The sequence below is a fragment of the Aquarana catesbeiana genome, linkage group LG02, assembly GCF_042186555.1.
Source record: "Aquarana catesbeiana isolate 2022-GZ linkage group LG02, ASM4218655v1, whole genome shotgun sequence".
NCBI classification, from domain to species: domain Eukaryota; kingdom Metazoa; phylum Chordata; class Amphibia; order Anura; family Ranidae; genus Aquarana; species Aquarana catesbeiana.
In genome coordinates this window covers 664,990,374-665,012,472 of record NC_133325.1, presented here as the reverse complement: position 1 = coordinate 665,012,472, position 22,099 = coordinate 664,990,374, and the positions used below count along the sequence as shown (strand labels likewise).

Genomic DNA, 22,099 nt, shown 5'->3' with positions numbered 1-22,099 from the left:
TGATTATGTACAGTGGGACAAAAAAGTATTTAGTCAGCCACCAATTGTGCAAGTTCTCCCACTTAAAAAGATGAGAGAGGCCTGCAATTGTCATCATAGGTATACCTCAACTACGAGAGACAAAATGTGAAAACAAATCCAGACAATCACATTGTCTGATTTTTGAAAGAATTTATTTGTAAATTATGGTGGAAAATAAGTATTTGGTCATCTACAAACAAGCAAGATTTCTGGCTCTCACATACCTGTATCTTCTTCTTTAAAAGGCTCCTCTGTCCTCCACTCATTACCTGTATTAATGGCACCTGTTTAAACTTGTTATCAGTATAAAAGACACCTGTCCACAACCTCAAACAGTCACACTCCAAACTCCACCTTGGTGAAGACCAAAGAGCTGTCGAAGGACACCAGAAACAAAATTGTAGACCTGCACCAGGCTGGGAAGACTGAATCTGCAATAGGCAAGCAGCTTGGTGTGAAGAAATCAACTGTGGGAGCAATAATTAGAAGATGGAAGACATACAAGACCACTGATAATCTCCCTCGATCTGGGGCTCCACGCAAGATCTCACCCCATGGGGTCAAAATGATCACAAGAACAGTGAGCAAAAATCCCAGAACCACATGGGGGAACCTAGTGAATGACCTGCAGAGAGCTGGGACCAGCGTAACAAAGGCTACCATCAGTAACACACTACGCCGCCAGGGACTCAGATCCTGCAGTGCCAGTACATGTCCGGGCCCGTCTGAGGTTTGCTAGAGAGCATTTGGATGATCCAGAAGAGGATTGGGAGAATGTCATATGGTCAGATTAAACCAAAGTAGAACTGTTTGGTAGAAACACAACTCGTTGTGTTTGGAGGAGAGAAAATGTTGAGTTGCAACCAAAGAACACCATACCTACTGTGAAGCATGGGGGTGGCAACATCATGCTTTGGGGCTGTTTCTCTGTAAAAGGAACAGGACGACTGATCTGTGTACATGAAAGAATGAATGGGGCCATGTATCGTGAGATTTTGAGTGCAAACCTCCTCCTATCAGCAAGGGCATTGAAGATGAAACGTGGCTGGGTCTTTCAGCATGACAATGATCCCAAACACACCGCCCGGGCAATGGAGTGGCTTCGTAAGAAGCATTTCAAGGTCCTGGAGTGGCCTAGCCAGTCTCCAGATCTCAACCCCATAGAAAACCTTTGGAGGGAGTTGAAAGTCCATGTTGCCCAGCGACAGCCCCAAAACATCACTGCTCTAGAGGAGATCTGCATGGAGGAATGGGCCAACATACCAGCAACAGTGTGTGACAACCTTGTGAAGACTTACAGAAAACATTTGACCTCTGTCATTGCCAACAAAGGATATATAACAAAGTATTGAGATTAACTTTTGATATTAACTAAATACTTATTTTCCACCATAATTTGCAAATAAATTCTTTCAAAAATCAGACAATGCGATTGTCTGGATTTGTTTCCACATTTTGTCTCTCATAGTTGAGGTATACCTATGATGACAATTACAGGCCTCTCATCTTTTTAAGTGTGAGAACTTGCACAATTGGTGGCTGACTAAATACTTTTTTGGCCCACTGTAGCATTACTTTTTTTGCAACTTTGGTACATTTTGAATGTGTTTTTTATATTCTATGGGGACAAATTGCAGTATAAATCGCACCAAAGTAGCACAGCAACCTTTTCTAAATTATGCACAGTAGGGAGTCACATTGATGTGAACGAGCGCTCTTGAAAATAATGCGATTTCTCTTGTCATGCGATTCTGTGCAACTCAAGCAGTATCTGAAACTGCACTAATGTGAACCAAGGCTAATGCCCAACTCTAGGCATAACAAAAAAAAAATCTTGCTGTGGGGTTACCCCCACACTGGAATGGTTAAATGCTCATTAAAGGATAAGTTCACTTTTAGGAGCATGTTACATGCTACACCCATTCTAAGGATGTAACATACAACATAATCCTATCCACCCACCTCCTGCAGCCGACACTCCCCGCTCTGTGACAGTGGGTGAGGGATCTTCTCCTTATACCTGCTGTCACAATTTTAAAACAGCTCAGCTGTGCTGGGCTCTGCCCACACAGCCATGTCATTCATTCACAGACTACAAATACCAACAGCAAATTGCAACTGACGGCTTGTAGTTCTCAATGAACTGCGAGGGCGCAGGTGAGTGGTAGTTCATTGATTCTTCCTGGTGTTTAGCAATTGCCTGCTCATATCAGAGGTATGGGGAGACAGTATACTGAGAGTCTGCTGATCGCAGGTGCAATGCTTTACAGGATGCAACGTAAAAAAAAAAAAACACTAAATGCATTTTTTTTTTACCTGTAAAAAGATCCAACTGGTGCCCCACAGCCTCCTCTCAAAGCTGCTCTTGGCCACAGTCACATACTTACCCCACAGGCTGGAGCTTCAGAAGGAAGAGGACAGTGAAACTGCCAGCCAGGGCAGGGTGTCGAAAGTAATGCAGTCTCTTGTACCTTCTAGACTTCACAAGCATTTAACCCTTGCAGTGCGATGTCCTTACTTTACACATGTAGGTTTTTCTTTGCAAGTTGGCATAAAGTAATTATTAAAAAATAATTCTACATTAAGTGATGTTCTTCAATATTATTTTAAATACATGTCGAATGCACTGTGTTACAGTGTACCTAATGTTATGGAACTCTGCAGTCACAATGGTCAACAAGAACAACTTGTACAATTTTACTGGGCTCTGCTTGTAAATCCTTGTATAGATTATATTACTGCTATAGGCCAATTGTCTCACCTTCATTTACATAAAGAAGGCAACTGTAATTATTATTTTTGTAATGAAAGTTCCTAATGCTGGTAGATTATTCTGAAATTATGAACAAATTAATGTTTTTATGGTGTTAGGGGTGTAATGCTTAACAATAGCTCATCTCTCTTTTTTAACAGCATACTGTGTAATGGTATTTCCATTTAGGGTGAGAATCATTGTAACATATTTTGGAATTTATCACAGGTCAATGGGTGTACAAATTTAATCCCCGTGAAACTGTCCTACGTGAATTCCAAACTGATGAACAGACATCCATCTCAGTTCCAATGATGACAGCCAACAATGTCCCTGTGAGATATGGCCTAGACTCGGACTTTAGCTGCAGGGTGAGAAAAGCCAGTACTCTTTAAAAGCCTCTTTTTCCACTTCTTACTTCATGCTATTTTCATTATTGTGTATAGTAGCTGGAGAAGTCATATCCTTACCTTTTGAATACTACCTCTAGATCTCCTGGTCTTTAGCAGTATAAAACACAGAGGCAATCTGTCAAACAGCTGAAAAATGTCCTGTACACATCACGCAGTTTTCCATACAAATATTCCCAAAGGTGTGTGCACAGAGTGTGTCAGGTGTGCCTGGGCACGCCCTATTTACCTAGTGCACATTAGCAGTATTGCTCTGTGTACTGTCAGGGATATGGAAAAGATCTCCCTCTTACCTGCTCTGCCACAATAGAAGTGCTTACACACTTCTCTTTCATTATGCCAGCAGGTAGATTAATGTACCAGGACTATATACATGTAGACACACACACACGTGTGTTTGAGCTTTGGGGTGCACACCCTAATGCTATAGGCTGCGCACACCTATAAGGGGCCCTTCTCTTTCAACACAAAGAAAAATAAAATTTGTTCTTAACCACTTCCTGCCTGGCCCATAGCAGATGACGGCCGGACGGTGGTTCCGTTATCCTGACTGGGCATCATATGATGTCCAGCAGGATAACAACCTGCCTCGTGCCCGCGGGGGCACGCATCGCGGCAAGCGGTGGAGTGGTGTGTCAGTCTGACACACCGCTCCACCGATCTTAGTTAAGAGCCTCCGGCGGAGGCTTTTTGCCACATGATCAGCCGTGTCCAATCACGGCTGATCACGATGTCAATAGGAAGAGCCGTTGATCGGCTTTTCCTCACTCACATCTGTCAAACGCAAGTAGAGGAGAGCCGATCGGCGGCTCTCCTGACTGGGGGGTCTGCGTTGATTTGTTTATCAGCGCAGCCCCCCTCAGATCACCACACTGGACCACCAGGGATCGCCACTAGGACAACCAGGGAAGGGGGCAACATGTGGATGGCCAGGTATGTACCCCATGGCCATCCACATGTGCCCAATCTGTGCCAATCAGTGCCCACAAATGGGCACTGATTGGCACCATTATGTTTCAGTTCTGCCCAGCAATGCCACCAATCAGTTTTATCAGTGCCACCAACCAGTGTCATCAGTGCCACCTGTCAGTGCCCATTGGTGCCACCTGTCAGTGCCCATCTGTGCCCACCTATCAGTGCCCATCAGTGCCACCTATCAGTGCCACCCATAAGTACCCATCAGTGCCACCCATAAGTACCCATCAATGCCGCCTATGAGTGCCCATCAGTGCCGCCTATGAGTGCCCATCGGTGCCACCTATGAGTGCCCATCGGTGCCACCTATGAGTGCCCATCAGTGCCGCATACCAGTGCCACTTATCAGTGCCACCTATCAGTGCCCATCAGTGCTGCCTATCAGTGCCCATCATCAGTGCCCATCAGTGCCGCCGTATCAGTGCCCGTCATTGAAGAAGAAAACGTACTTATTTACAAAAAATGTTAACAGAAACAAAGAAAAACTTGTTTTTTTTCAAAATTTTCGGTCTTTTTTTATTTGTTGCGCAAAAAATAAAAACCACAGAGGTGATCAAATACCACCAAAATAAAGCTTTATTTGTGGGAACAAAATGATAAAAAATATGTTTGGGTACAGTGTTGTATGACCGCGCAATTTGTCATTCAAATTGCAACAGTGCTGAAAGCTGAAAATTGGCCTGGGCAGGAAGGTGTCTAAGTGCCTAGTATTGAAGTGGTTAGGGTTGTCCCGATGCCGATACTAGTATCGGTACCGATACCGAGCATTTGCCCAAGTACTTGTACTCGGGCAAATGCTCCCGATGCTTCCCCCGATACCTAGAGGACAGCTGTGATCGGCGCGTGGGGGAGTTACAAGATTCTCCCCCAGCGGCTTTCAGCGGCTTTAGTGACATACAGCGGTGATCGGTCATCGCTGACTGTCACTGCATCCTCCTCCATGCCCCCTCCCTTCCGCCGTTCCTCTCTCCTTCTCTGTGCCTCTCCGCTGTCCCCCTCCGTTCCCCTCTCCTTCTCTGTCCCCCTCCGCTGTACCCTCCATTCTGCTGTGCCTCTCCGCTGTCCCCTCCGTTCCTCTCTCCTTCTCTGTGCCTCTCCGCTCTCCCCCTCCGTTCCGCTGTCCTCCTCCTCCTTCCTTTGTGAATGGATAGAGTCAGCTGACTCTGTCCATTCACATAACTGAAACATTGTAATCTCCTGTGATTACGATGTGTCAGTTTATGAATGGAGAGGAGCCGCTGTCTTCTCTCCATTCATTCTCAGTGCAGCTGAGGCTGCAGAGAAAGGGACTGGGGAATCTCTATCCTCTGTCTCTTTCTCTGTCTCAAGGGGGAGATATCAGAGGTCTGTTAAGACCCCTGATATCTCACCAAAGCCCCCCAACAGGGCTGATTAAAAACAAAACAAAAAAAAAAAAAAAAAAAACACACATTGCAATAAAGAATAAAAAAATATTATTGTAAAAAATAAAAAAAACACACACACACACATACACCGTTCACCCCCCCCCCATGCAAAGTATTTTTATGGGACTCCAGTGACAGAACTAATAAGCATGTAACTATAGTCAAGGTAAGCACAGGCAATCTATGGTGCTTGCTTTACAACCTTGGCCTTTTTACTTAATACAGGTACACTTTAAAGTGGATTTTCACAGAAAAATGGAAGTCCTGCTCTTTCCCCACCACCTTTTCTCCTCAGCAGGTAAAATACTTTTTTGGGGAGCGGGTACCTAGTTTTCACAGGTACATTGCTTTCCACTTCCACTGGAATCGCACCTTCCCTCTGCACCCACAACCTTCTGGGATGAATCACAGGAGGTTGAGGGACCATTTACACAGAGCAGGGAGTCACAGCCAACTTCCCACACTCAACACGGTGGTGCCGGGAAGCCAAAAACAGGCAAAGAATTGGCCCAGGTGAGGACAGCTCTGAATCCCCGAACAGGTAAGGCTCCATTCACACCCGGGTCATTCACGGCAAAAGGTGGGGCACATTCGCGACGCTATTATTTCTAAATACCCTGCCCAAACGCAGTCTCTGGAACTCTTATTGCGGGACACGCATCCCGTGATTTTTTTTTGCGTGATTTTGCTACGTGACAATTGCTGGAAAAATCACACCATGTTTGGGGTGCCATTGAGAAATAATGGCATCACAGAAGCGTCCCAGGTGTGAATGTGTAAGTGTCTCTATTAACAGTCAGCAATTACAGTATTTGTAGCTATTGACTTTTATTTCTTTTTTTAAAAGTGACTGAAGAACCTATTTAAGTTTCCAAATCTATCTATTTGTTTACATCAGTAAATTAAAGTTAACTGTTCCTGGAAGAAAGTCACTTGCTACAACTGCTGAACCCGTTCTGAAAGTGCTGTTTACTTGAATATTATGTTGATCTACAAGCTTTAATACTATCTTAGTCATTGATCTAGAACAAGTATAATGATCAGAAAAGTAATAAATTCTTATTTCCATGCTTGCTACAGGCTTCATCTTATTTACGAAGTTTAGTGATTGTTGACTTTGTTCACTGAACAGCGCCTATTAATTCAGTATGTCAATTGCAGCATGTTTAGTTTTAGACCCCTTTCACACTGGAGGCGTTTTTCAGGCGCTTTACCACTAAAAATAGTAGCATTTTACCACCGACGCCCTGGCGCTGGCAGTGTGAAAGTGCCTTTAAAGCTGGTTCACACCTGAAATCACAGACCAAATGAACTTAGCAGAATCAACAGTCTTGATGGACTGATAAACAGCTGAAAAGCCCAGGCAGAGACCTGCTGTGCGGTGAAATATGGCGGCATCCACAACCCTTGTTCGTACCACAAACAAAGCCAAGGGAAGCACCGCCTCCTTTTTCAAGCTGGCCCGCCCAGGGGGGAGATATATACATATATATATATATATATATATATATATATATATATATATATATATATTATACTGGCTTGTTCTGTCCAATGGGATGGACAGGGGCTAGGGCAGCCAGGAGAAACCACTGACGGCCCTGATCACCGAGGGACAACAAAACAAAAGCATGACTGGACAGAAAAAAGGAAGAAATAATTAGAAAATATATAAATAAAGAATAAGAAAAACACAGCACACACAGGTGCAGGGAACCAGGGTGAGGAGAATGTACTGGCAGCTGAATCTTCTGGTCCATCCTGATGAACAGAGTGAATAGACCATTGTAATATTTTCTATAATTGAATCATATAAGATATAACATGAATTGCCGGTAGCATAAAAACAAATAAATAGATAAAAATACATGTTTCTATATAGTATTTATAATACTCTGAAAGAAATTGAAAAAAAAATCACTAATCAGATCATGTAAAATACAGAATGATAAATTATAATTAATAAAATATAATAAATTCTCGTAGAAAGATATATATAAAAAAAACAGGTACAGTCTTACATAGCTCAACAATACAGAATGATAATTCATTAAATATTGATATTAATTTCCAGTTCCTCCTAGAGTCCCCCGGGCACTAGAGTGTTCAGCGTATATATCCAGAAGGTCTTGCTGGAACCTTTCTGCTGTCAAGTCACAGGGAAGGATGGACTCCACTACCCAAATTCTCAAGCCCTCAGTCAACTTATTGTGAAGTTTAAAAAAAAAAAAAAAAAGGTCTGGGGATACTGAGCTTTTCCTTCTCGTCTTCAATAAACTTCCTGTGTTTCCTAATGTGGACCCTTGCAGTACGAACCGTGTGGCCCACATAGAGGAGACCACAGGGGCAAGAAAGGCCACAAATTCTGTAGAGCAAGTGAAGAAACTTTTGATGGTGTAAGCTTTACCAGAATGGTTCCTAAACCTCTGTTGTACAAAGTGGCACATTTAACATTTAATTTTCTTGCACTGAAACATGCTGATGAGTAGGGATGGGCCGAACAGAACTTCCGAACAACGCAAAAGTTCGGATCCGAATAATGAACCCTAATAAAGTCAATGGGACCTGAATGTCAAAAATCAAAAGTGCCCATTTTGAAGGCTTATATGCAAGTAATTGGGCATACAATGGTTATAGGGGTCTGGGTCCTGCCCTGGGGGACATGTATCAATAAAAAAAGTTTGTAAAAAACGTAATTTTTAAATGAGCAGTGATTTTTTGATTTTTAAAGTGAAAGCATAAAAATAAAAAATTCCTTCCAACATAGTGCCCGGGGGGGGGGGGGGGGGGGGGGGGTCCGCTTAGTCTACCTGTCAAGTGGCAGAGCTGTACAATATCTAGAATCTGCTGCAGCAACAATTGCATTTATAAAGCCAAAAAAATGATATTTTCCCTGCAGGCTGCCTTTATTTTGCTCAGCAACAGCTGGGGAGCCAGTGTGAATGATGAGGCCACAATGTAGTGCACTGGGAACAATATTAGAGATTTTTTGGATACATGCTGGTGTCACTTTTACTTTGAAAAGAAGTAATGGGTGCGTAAAAATTGGTCTTTGGGTGTCGGTGGTGCTTTCCCACCATAACCCTATAGAGGTACTCTTAATGAAAGCAAGAATTGGCCTTGCTGTAAAAATTTGCAATGATATGCACCTGTTAAACGGGTGCAGAAAAATTGGTCTTTGGGTGTTAATTGTGCCCATGAAACCTATACCAAAAACATTCTTCCAGATGAAATGATTGAACACCCTCAACGCTAGGCAGCCTTGAAGTCCTGCAGAGATTCCACATTCCAAAAAGACTTAATCAGTGACATCGGCATCAGGGGCTTCATAGCTGGTAATCCAGGACTTATTAATTTTTATAAAAGTCAAATAGTCCACGGAGTCTGTGGACAGACGCGTTCTATGATCAGTAACGAAACCTCCTGCAGCACTGAATGCCCGTTCTGAAAGCACGCTGGATGCGTTACTGCCAGTTTACATGTCCTCGAGATTTTATCTTCTGCACTCTTTGTAGGGACGGGATGAGTTCTGAGACCTTCCCCTTATAACGGTGGTCAAGGAGGGTTGCCAACCAGCAATCATCCTTCTCCTGTATTTTTGAGTCCTTTCGCAGGCTTTAAAGCATGAGGTTGCCAATGCGCCTCAAATTTGCCGAGGCTTGAGAAGCAGACTCCTCGGGGTCACTCAGGATGACAGCATATGGAACTTCCTCCTCCCAGCCACGTACTACTCCCAAGGGTCCTGGGGTTGGAAAGCCATCGCTTATAGATTGACACATGTCTTCCTCTTCTTCGAAGCCTACAAAAGTGCCAGAATCCTCCTCCCCTCTCTCCTCCTGTGTGTTCTGTGACATAGGAATGATGGTGTCTGGATAAAGTGGGCCTTGAGAGGAAAGGAAGTCCTCCCCTTCCTCCTGCTGCTCTGCCTCCACTGCCCTGTCCATAATGCCACGCAGAGTCTGCTCCAGCAGGAACACAACAGGGATTATGTCACTGATGCATGCACTGTCACTGCTCACAATCCTTGTGTCCTCCTCAAATGGTGACAATACAGTGCATGCATCCTTAATGATCAGCCATTGGCGTGGGGGAAAAAAAGCCGAGGCGGCCTGAGCCTGTTGTTGTGCCATACTGGCACAGGTACTCGTTGACAGCCCTCTGCTGCATGTATAGCCACTACAGCATTGCCAAAGTCGAGTTCCACCTGGTGGGCATGTCACGAATCAGGTGGTTTACGGGCAGGTGGAATTCCCGCTGAATTTCAGCCAATCGAGCACTGGCTGTGTATGACCGCGTGAAATGACTACAGACTCTTCTGGCCTGTTTTAGTACATCTTGCAACCCTGGGTGCGTACTTGGGAAATGCTGCACCACCAAATTGAGGACATGTGCCAGGCATGGCACGTGTCAACTTTCCCCGTCTAAGGGCTGAAGGAGGTTTGAGCCATTATCAGACACCACCATTCCTGGCTCCAGCTGGCATGTGAACCACCTCTGGGCCTGTCCCTGCAGAGCTGCAAGAATCTCTGCTTCGGTGTGGTTCCTGTCCCCTAAACACGCCAGCTGAAGCACTGCATGGCACCTTTCAGCTTGACTCATGGAATAGCCCTTTGAATGCTTAGGGGGTACCTGATGTTCATAGGACAATTCTGCAGAGGAGGGCATAGAGGTAGTGGAGGAGGAGGATGGGGTAGAGCTTACAAGTCTGGCATCATCACCACCAGCTGTATGGAGACGTGGGGGCACAACAAGCTGCAGCACCGAGCCCTGTCCTGCATCCTTTCGAGTTGCAAGCAGCAGTAAGGTGGATTTTACGGCTGACTGCCTTGCCCAACGATGCCAGAACATTCCCTTCCATGTGATGTTAGAGGGATGGAACGACCTTACGTGAAAAGTAGTAGCGACTAGGAACCTGACATTGTGGTACAGCACATTGTGCAAATTCACGGAAGGGGGCAGAATCAACCAGGCTGAAAGGTAGAAGTTAGAGAGCCAACAGCTTTGACAAGCTTGCATTTAGACGCTGGGCATGTGGGTGGCAGGGACTGTATTTTTTTTTCCACTGCAGCAGATGGGGCAGAGAAATTTTTCTGGCTACCATCTACAGCTGGTGGTGTGCTGCTGGCAGATGTGCTGCTAGGACCTGGGACACCCTGTGCTTTACCATCATCCCAGTCAAGGGAGGCTGTCAGCTCAGGTATAGCAGGGGCAGACTGAAATGGGTAAGGAGGAGGAGGGACAGATTTGTGCCCCTTTTGTATGGCTTTTAGGTGCTCTTGCCAAGGGGCTGAGTGGTTGGACATAAGAAAACAAAGGAGGAGGATACCTTAGATTCATCCAAAATAGGTTTTTAGAGGTATATGGAAGGGGTGCAATGACCGACCAAGAGTTCCCTACCTTGGTTATTATACCTCTAATATCACAGGTATCCTTTGTGGGCTGATTCGACGATACTTGGTCAGCAGCCAAACAAAGTTGTTCAATGGACCATATGGCACATATGAAAGAGAAGGGGGAGAGAAAAGATGGTCCGCTCAAGAACAGGCTGTTGTGAACCTAAATGATTTTATTGTGTCAAATTTATTACAGTACAACTATCCACAAACCCATGTATTAAAAATAGGGCAAGAGCCCTATTATGTGCAGGTGGCCACCATTAACATTCCACATTCATCCATCACTCATGCACTCGCACCCTTATAAATCATGTCAAAAGAGACCCGGGTCTATACAGTTTTCTCAAAGTTCCTGGACAGGATAAATTCTGCAATACTGATCCTACGGTCTTTTCTCAATAAAGTGCAGGTGCTGGTGATTAATGAGAAGCCATACAGATGTGATCCCGTTAAACCAGATGAAGGTACATATGTCAAAACGGCAATATGGGGAACTGAAAAAAGTCCCGGTTTGGTCAATTTATTAGCAGCAAAAACAAAGGGCTGTTTAACATCTTGTACGGAGAAGGTAAATAGCCATAAACAAAGTACCTCCTATATACTGGAGTACAGTTTAGCTCACCATTTGGCGTCTTCAGTGAAGGGGTGTTGAAGCCCAAGAGAATTGCTGATGGCCGCACTAATGTGGGAGAGCGTTCATGCGGTGCGTTTGTCTGCTGCTGGCATGGACTTTCGCTTCCGGATCTTCTCCAAGGGGATGTACGGGGAGTCACAGGGTTCAGACTTTTAGACGTTCCGCGCTTGATCTGTCAGGTGGTGGGAAAGAGCGCTCAGTCTCTGTATCCGCTGCAAGGCTCAACCCGATGTCCAAGATCCGATCGGGATATTCACATACAAACAAGTGGATTTTTTCTCCTTGATGTGTGGAGGTCTATGTTCCACCTGCACATGGGTTAGACTCTTACGCGTTTCGCTTGTTTCCAAGCTTCTTCAGAGCTAAAGTGGTGCCAGTAGCTGGATGTTTAAATAGCATTGCAACCAGTATTCAATATCCTGTCATTATAGCCAGCACCTGGACACCAATGTCTAACCATAATTAGTATTCACCAATTTGTGCAAACACACTCATGCATACCTATAAGTTACAAATTCAAACAGACCTTTGGTAATAGTGAGTACATAAAGATTCAGTCTAACCGGCTTATGTATATGACTAAGTTTAGATGTTCAATTACAATTGCCTTGTAAAGAATGATAGAGTAGCTTGTTGTGCAGTTGCTGTTGTTTATACAGAACCCATGATCAGAGGGTGCTGCAATTTCAATCTGATCGACTAGTGTATGGCCACATAATGGACATAACAATTGGAAAGGGGGAAACAGACTATCATTAGATATAGACTGCATCTCACTCGTTGGATACTATCATCCACATACGAGACAGACATATTGCCCGCAATTTAAATTGCATACGGTCCATTGTATGTAGAGAGTGTCAATCACAGTCGGGAGAAGATGTGGATCGTCAATCACAGATTTTTTATGTATGTGTATCTCTGGATGAACCCAAGTAAATTATTTAAAATTAAAATTAAAGTTGTGATTGAGTTATTGTTCCAAAAAAGGAGACAAATTAAATTCATTGTTCAATCCGTGAGGCTGCATACTGTTTAAATAGAAGATCCACATCTTCTCCTTTTGGTACAGTATCCTATCAAAATCTCCACGTCTGTGGGGCAAATTAAGTTTATATATGCCTTTAACCTTAAGGCCATCTAGTTTACCCCCGTGCTTTTCAAGGAAATGCAAGGACAGAGGCCGATCGTCATCCTTGTTGAGGATACTCTGGATGTGCTCACCAGTTCTGACTCTCAGCTCTCTCTTGGTCTTGCCAACATATATGAGACCACACGGGCAGGTCAGCATGTAAACTACCCGTGTGGTCATACAGTTAATAAAACTGTTGATTTTGAACTGTCTTTGATTGTCAGAACTGGCAAACACACCCGTTCTATCCACATACCTACATATGTGACACCTACCACAGCGGTACATGCCCTTTAATGGTGGGAGATCAGTAAGCCAATTACGATTTTTGGGGCGGATGTATTCGGAATGCACCAGACGGTCCCTCAAGTTTGTTGCTCTACGAGCAGTGAGCAGAGGTTTTTTGCTTAACAAGATTCCCCAGGATGGGGGCCTCAGACAAAATGTGCCAATGACGGCCTAGGATTTCCTTAATTTGGTCCCACTGTGTACCAAACTTAGTAATAATTCTTAAGGGGGGGTGGTTTGAAGTTTTTCCCTTTTCTTTTTTAGTGTGATTCGTCAATAGGGATAATCTGTTTGTTTGCAGAGCTCTTTTTTTGGCACGTCTGATACATGTGTGTGAGTAGCCTCTGTCACGAAACCTCCCATATAGGTCATGCATTTCCCTGTGAAAATCATCATCCTCCGTGCAGTTCCTTCTTGCACGGAGGAACTGACCCACCGGGATACCCTTTTTGAGGGGTATAGGGTGGTGGCTGGATGCCAGCAACAATGAATTTGCTGCTGTGTCTTTTCTGAAGGTTTTTGTATGCAATTTATCATCTTTTACAAATACCGTGAGATCCAGAAATGACAATTTATTAGCATCATATGTGTATGTTAATTTGATATTACGGTCGTTGTCGTTGAGTTCCTCAATAAATTGTGGCTGAAAGGTAGAAGTTAGAGAGCCAACAGCTTTGACAAGCTTGCATTTAGACGCTGGGCATGTGGGTGGCAGGGACTGTATTTTTTTTTCCACTGCAGCAGATGGGGCAGAGAAATTTTTCTGGCTACCATCTACAGCTGGTGGTGTGCTGCTGGCAGATGTGCTGCTAGGACCTGGGACACCCTGTGCTTTACCATCATCCCTGTCAGTGGAGGCTGTCAGCTCAGGTATAGCAGGGGCAGACTGAAATGGGTAAGGAGGAGGAGGGACAGATTTGTGCCCCTTTTGTATGGCTTTTAGGTGCTCTTGCCAAGGGGCTGAGTGGTTGGACGTTAAATGCCTTGTTAGGCATGTGGTACCCAAATGGTTGGTGTTTTTTCCACGTTTGATGTGCATGAGACACAGTTTGCAGATAGCAACAGTGCAATCTGCTGCATATGCGCTGAAAAAGGCCCAGACAGCTGAGCTGTGTTGGGAGTGGGCCGGGAGATAACAGCTGCAGAATGTGATGGAATAGGATGGCTGCTCTCTACTCTCTCTTGATACCTTGGGGTTGTGCCACCTCACCTTCAGTTTCCTCCTCTGCTCTATCTGGCACCCAAGTCACATCAGTGACCTCATCATCATCTCCATCTCCTCCATCTTCATCATTACCACTGGTGACAACTTGGCAATACACTGCAGCTTGGGGAACATGAATGCCAATTTGTCTACCAGTGTTCCTCCCTCTCTCTAGGCTCATGTTCCTGTCATCCTCAATCTCAGAACCAGCATCTGAATCCAGTAATGGCTGGGCATCATCAAGGAGCAAGTGGCTGGCGCTGTGGTCAAATAACTCAGCTGACTCCTCAATGGCTGATGTTGGGGCTATGGCGGGGATAGATGTGGACAAGGAGGCAGGTTTATCCACTCTGGCAACTGCAGGGGCTACACACTTGTCTCTGCTTGCGTGACAGAGAATGAGGAAGGTTTAGTAAGCCAGTCCACCACCTCCTCTGCATGCTGTGGCTGGATAGCACGGGCAAACTAAACAGAGGAAATTATGCCCTGCCTGAGGAGTGACCACCACGTCCACCTTTGCCTGTGGACACATTTGTTGCTGGCCCCCTTACAGTGCCAAGGGAACGTCTGCCTCTCCTTGTTGTTCTCCCAGACATTATTGGGATGGAGGGGGCGGTGCTTATAAGCAAATGTAAAGAAGAAGTTGAAATCTATACGTAGATGCACTTTAATCAATGTAAAGAGGTGTTTGGTGCATTTTAATTTGAGTACTCAAGCTACACAGACACATTCCAAGGATACACTATAATATACTGCAATATAATGCGCCAAACATACAGTGACGCACAGAACTATATGGCACCAAACTGGCAGTAACGCACGCAAAACTATATGGTGTTAAACTGGCAGTAATGCACACAGAATAAATGGTGTTAAACTGGCAGTAACGCACAAAACTATATGGCGTTAAACTGGCAGTAGCGTATACAAAACGATATGGCGTTAAACTGGCAGTAATGCACACAGAATAAATGGTGTTAAACTGGCAGTAACACACAAAACTATATGGCGTTAAACTGTCAGTAATGCACGCAAAAGTAAATGGCGTTAAACTGGCAGTAACGCACAAAAGGATATGGCGTTAAACTGGCAGTAACACACACAAAACGATATGGCGTTAAACTGGCAGTAATGCACACAAAACTATATGGCGTTAACCTGGCAATAACGCACACAGAAGTAAATGGCGTTAAACTGGCAGTAACGCACAAAACGATATGGCGTTAAACTGTCAGTAATGCACAAAACGATATGGCGTTAAACTGACAGTAACGCACGCAAAACGATATGGCGTTAAACTGGCAGTAATGCACACAGAAGTAAATGGCGTTAAACTGGCAGTAACACACACAATGATATGGTGTTAAACTGGCAGTAACGCACACAAAATTAAATGGCGTTAAACTGGCAGTAACGCACAAAAAGATATGGCGTTAAACTGGCAGTAAGGCACACAAAACATTATGGCATTAAACTGGCAGTAATGCACGCAAAACTATATGGCGTTAAACTGGCAATAACGCACACAGAAGTAAATGGAGTTAAACTGGCAGTAACACACAAATGATATGGCGTTAAACTGGCAGTAACGCACACAAAACTATATGACATTAAACTGGCAGTAACGCACGCAAAACTATATGGCGTTAAACTGGCAATAACGCACGCAAAACTATATGGCATTAAACTGGCAGTAACGCACACAGAAGTAAATGGCATCAAACTGGCAGTAATGCAATCAAATAGACGTGTTCAACTACACTGACGCTAAACTGTCGATACTCTAGCTATACACTAATGTCAAGATTACTGTCTCACTGCACTACACTGAAACTATATGAGCTGTCCCTACTCCACACTAATGTATGTATGAATGACACGGTCTCACTACACTACAGTGAAACTATCTGAGCTGTCCCTACTCTAGCTGCACACTATGCAAAGCTGAATGATGGTCCTCCTCACTACACTTACACTATCCCTAGACTGACACTAAACTAATATTCTACACTGACAATAAAAGCAAAATAGCACAGTATAGCACACTAACTAACTGACAGCACTGAACAGAGCCCTGTTCTATCACTTTCCACACCAAAATCACACTGAAAATGGCTGCCCTTGAAAGAATACTTTTATACTGTGGGGTGGGAATGAACCATGATTGGATAAAGTCATGAATACAGTGTCCAATCATGACTCTGACAGTGCTCTGTGCCCTTATTGGCTGAAGCTTTAACTGCTTCAGCCAATTAGGGCTTGCAATGCACTGTTCAGCACCGCAATGCATTGTGGTCGGTTCGGGGGGGGGGGACAACCGGTCGAACTACCCATTTGTTCGGCTGTTCGTTGAACGTCTGAACAGCTAAAGTTCGGCCCAAACTTATGCTCAGGCCGAACCGTTCACCCATCCCTACTGAGAAGTTTACAAAAAGGTAGCAAGAGGGTGGGCGGGGTTGGGAGCTGAAAAATTAATCCTACTAGGGGCAACAATGTTTATAATGTTGTGTGCAATCTTATATACTATCTTAGGCCTGTCAGAAAGCACTGGACCCAATTTAGGGTCTTGTAACAAGAAGCCCCAGTGTATTTTATTGATGTTTTCCATTTTTTTTGCGTTTGTTGTGCTATTGTCAAAATACCAGGACAGCGGCTGCATCTGACTGAATTCAGGCACTGTTCATCCATATATTTTCCAGCAGGCTCATTCAGCAAAAGTCAAACACGGAGCTGACAGGGCTATTGTTTGGTTCTTTAGAAAGGGGGTTGTGAGCCATTCTTCTGTGTAATCTGATCATCCAGGGAACTGATGCTTTTGTTTAGCATTGCTTCCTGCAAATGGTAAAAATTGATTTCGTTTATAATAAAAAAAAAAGCAAGAATATAATATATTGGAGCATTATACATTCCTGTTAGATAGGGGTGGACAATCCAATTTAGAAACCACAGCTACAGTCATATTTTAAGTCTGATTGGTGGTTTAGGGTGATATTTACAGACATTTCTACTTTAAGACACCTTGATAAGTGAGGTTCATTGTCTTTCTTCCTACTTGCAACATGACTTTGCCAGGCTTGTATTAATGGATTAATTCGGTAGCATGCTGAAAAACCAATGCTCTCTATATCAGCAAATCATAAGTATTTCCTCTGTGTATACTAGTCATACTGCTTGAAGGGAAGAAGAACTAAAACATAACTTATTTGAATTTACTGAAGAATAAATGATTCTAGATTCTTAGTAATTCAATGATTATTGCTAAAATATGCACCAGGCAGTAATTCTCTGGACAGCTATTTATGCAGCTCAAAAATGAGCCCAGTATTTTTTTATTTTTTGTACAGAATCATTTCATATTGCCAGAGGCTGCACAAAATATTTTGTAGGCCTTTATCTTACATCTGCTGAGCAATAAATAAGGAAGCCTTCGTGTGGCTGGCAAATCACAAAACATGCAGAAAAATAAATTAGCAGTTGACATACTTTTATAGGGGAGGATAAAACTGGAGCATAATAGAAAGCTAGAGCGCAGTAATTATACAACCATGCATGGAAACAATGGATTATAATATAAAATAGGATAAGAAGGGAGGACCCTCACCATGTCAACATCCAAAATATATATAAAAAAGGATTGAGAAACTCAAAAAAATAAGTGGACTTGGTGGGCACACGAGAGGAGAATTTAGTAAAAAGTATAATTTTATTACAACATGATTAAAAAAGATAAAAAAAAACATACATTCAACACCCCATATGGACACAGGTTACCAGTTACTCAATAATGCAGTTATGAAGGTTGGATCTAAGTATAAAGATATTTCATATCGTATTAAAGTAAAAGGATTTGATCCAATAACCCCTTCACACTTGCTTGTCGATGCATTGCACTAGATATTAGCTTCCTCAGGACAAGTACTGGGTAGGTGTTGGTAGGTCTGTGTCCAAGGATATGGGAGACTCCACAAAACTGAACAAACATTCAAAGATCTATAATTTTGAGTATAACAAAATTAGGTCAATGCATGAAAGGTTGTTTATAATGAACCCGAAAGATAAATCGCAAAAAGGCTATACGCCACTATGGAACCAGGTTCAGAAATGTATATCTACTGAATAGTAGTGACTAGACCAACCACATATCAGAGAGCAGGGTTCAAGCCCGTGATAAAACTATATGTTTCGGTACATTGTGGCATAGGAAATCAGCCAAGAAAAATATTAGGTACATATAGGCTTGATCCTGAAGTGCTGTGAATAGATGTCAGAAAGGAGCGTTTGTCCCAACTGAGAGGAAAAGTATAACATCTAAAATGTCTCAATGTAGCAGATATCCCTTTTAGGGAGGCCTATTGTCGAGGTCCTGCCAAAAAATACCCAGTAGGTGATGGAGGGTCCATATGATCCACTCCAATATGTATAGGTATCCTCTCCGTATGTGACCAAACTAGACCTACCAGCACCTTCCCAGTACTTGTCCTGAGGAAGCTACTATCTAGTGAAACGCGTCGACAAGCAAGTGTGAGGGGGTTATTGGATCAAATTCTTCTACTTTAATACGATATGAGATATCTTTATACTTAGGTCCAACCTTCATAACTGCATTATTGGGTAACTGGTAACCTGTGTCCATATGGGGTGCTGAATGTATGTTTTAATAAAATTATACTTTTACTAAATTCTCCTCTCATGTGTGCCAACAAAGCCAACTTTTTTTTTTTTTTTTTTTTTTAGTTTCTCAATCCTTTTTTAAATATAAAATTGAGAGACACAGGATGTCTTTACTTTTGAGTGACACTGCTGCCTACAGGAGGACTGTATATATAAAAGTTTGAAGAAATGGGAATCCCACCTAATACTAGTGTGTAGTACTCACCCTATGTATACAGGGGGGTGTAATCAAAATATAGTAGAAAAGAGTAAAAAACAAAGGATTCTACACACCCTATAGAGTTAACTACATAATTTATTACATCAAAAAGCTATACAAAATATTTCTAGCACAAGCCCCAAAATGCCCACATATCCAAAACCCCCCAAAAAGATTTCTATTCCCTCCCTTACAAAAAAAACTCACCTGTATGGGACGATTATGCGCAACTCATAAAAGGGACTGAGGGGTGGAAAGCACAATCCCTACCGGGGGCTAAACCCACCCTACCCAATACAAAGCACCCCCCCTTATTTCCTTTAATGATGCCTCTAAGCCGACTAATCAAGGACCCCCATAACTTGTTCCTAAAACAGGGCAGTAATCAACTTTGTAAATACAAAGGACATATAACACACTACCCCGTAATGGAACGGAGATACACTGGTCATGTATGTCCACACCCTACTAAACCCACAGAAAAATCTGCACTGTCATAAGTCAGTCAGTCATGAAAAAAATGGGGCTGATCAAAAAATATTTTTTAGAATAGACACACCTATATTCGATCAATATCAATTCACCCAGTATCCAGCTTAATACATACTGGTAAGACCGGTAAGATTCAACCAAATAAATGGTCAGTCCTGACTATTATTGCTTGAAACGGACTATCCATGTGGGAAGAGGGAATGCTGAAGTACAGAGATGATTGAAGCACAAAATAAATGCTGTATGAGGTCAAATGTCCATACACCACAACTTGAAAGGTTGCCACAGTATCAAGTGTGATAAAGCATAACAGCATGAGGGTGTTTCTGCAGCGTGCAGGTAATTCCAATCTATCACAAATGTAGACAGAACTCTTCACAGCTTCAATATGCTCAGTATACTCCCAGACCTCACAGATCGCCGTTCACAGACTTCCACAGATGGATGAAAAAGCAGGTCATTCAATATACTCCCAGTATATATGGTTCTCCTGCAAGTGATCTCCTTGGCTGGGATACTCTTATCTGTGCCGATCAGCTGGTGTACTCCAGTATAGTCAAAGGCGGTTGCTCTCTTGAATCCAAAGAGGTGGTCGGATGGACTTTTCCGGTCAGTACATCAAACACTCGGGTTTAAAGTTCCTGAAATTCACAGTGGCTAGGCCAAATAAAGGGGGGGGGGGGTGCATATCCCAGCGTCAGAAGTTTTGTTGCTATACACCAGAACTTCATCAGAACATGTGGGATAGTCAGCTGTCACTCACTTAAATATAGGGCCACAACCCACTCTTAATTATTCTAAACAAAAACAGGTGCTATTAACCCATCATTTAAAAACAATTATAATGACAATAATACAAGTAAAAAATGCATACGGGTGTCATTATATATATACACACACACACATACACACACATATATATACATTCACTATCCTCACAAATATAGGGAGATAAATGTTAAGGCATAGATGCTATACACACGTAGGTTCACCCACGTTGATGTGTTGTACTCTATGGCATACACATAAATCGAGCGTCAATGGGAATATGGTTACAATTAAAACTTTTACATGTACTTATTTGAGGATATATGCTCCATATACACCTGATTCATTCAGGTTGGTATATTATAAAAAATATACAAACAAATGGAGAACAGACTATAATGGTTATGCTACTTCAAAGGTTTTTGAGCCATTATATTGAAACGCAACAATGTAGCATAAAGCAACATGCAATTAGCCTCGGTTCACACTGGGCCTGACAAGTAGCGTCCCGTTCTGTGCAATGGAACCGTTCTAATCGGAGCGACGCAAGTACGACTTTGGGGGCGACTTGCATTGACTTCTATACAGAAGTCGTTTTGCAAGTCGCCGCTGAGTCGTGTCCTGGGTCTCCTGAGGCAGTCGCGCTGTAAGTCATGCTGCCTCAGTGTGAACCTTCCCTTACAGGAAGAAATTCCTACAGGGAAATACAGCAAACACCAAGCTGATTAAATAAATCCAGTACCAGATAAGTAAGGCAGGTGCTTAAACTACAATTATATAAACGCACGCACACACACATATACATTATATATATATATATATATATATATATATATATATACGGGCATAGATGCTCCATACACATGCAGTTCACTAAATTAGTACATTATAATCAAACATTTAGAGCACAGGCTAAGGCAGTAGTGCTACTTCAGATCTAGACCACTGTATACAAACCACAACAATGTAACATAGAAATTTAAAATAATAAAAAGTAACCAATGACTTGAAAGATATATTTTCCACGAGAGGAAAGCAAGAGACCAAGCTGACTGAATGGATCAGATATCAGATAGAAAGGGCCAGATGCATGAATTACAGATCAGTTGATACAGGAAACATTGTAAGGATAGATCACTGTTTAACCCTTTGGGGGCAAGGAAATCTAATAGGAAGATCCATTTTGCTTCCTTCTGTAATATAATTTTACCCCAATCCCCCCTCCTATTGGACAGCTCCAGTTTGTAAATGATCATACATTGAAATCCATGTGTATCCCTGAAATAAATAGCTACTGGTGATGTATCATTCTTTGTGGATATGCTAGTGAGATGTTCCCCCATTCTTTTGCGGAATTCTTTAATAGTTTTTCCTACATACATTTTGCCACATGGGCAAATGATTTGATATATAACATATGTAGTGGAACAATTCACAAAGGATTTAATTTTATACATACATTTCCCAGTGGAGTCATTAAAAATATTGGTTTTCATAACAAACTTGCACGTGCTGCAGTGTCCACATGGGTACATGCCCGATATATGTGATGAAATCAGACATCCCCTAGTGGGCCCACATAACACATTTTTGATTGAATTACTTGAATTGGTGTTAAATAACAATGGGGAGTAGCCATGGGAGCCTCCTGTGTCCTGTTCTATGCCTGTCTACATCTTTGATGGTGGGAGAGGGAAGAGGTATACAATCATCCGGCTTTTGGGGGAGCATGTAGCCCTTTGGGTACGATT

General features: G+C 42.9%; 1 protein-coding gene across 1 annotated transcript in view; it reads left to right on the top strand.

The window, feature by feature from the left end:
- Positions 1-22,099, top strand: part of SERPINF1 (serpin family F member 1) — a 133,688-nt gene that overhangs the window by 64,720 nt on the left and 46,869 nt on the right. Inside the window, exon 6 of the mRNA XM_073616622.1 lies at positions 3,002-3,144. Coding sequence (XP_073472723.1) covers positions 3,002-3,144 — 143 coding nt within the window. The remainder of the gene's footprint in view (positions 1-3,001; positions 3,145-22,099) is intronic.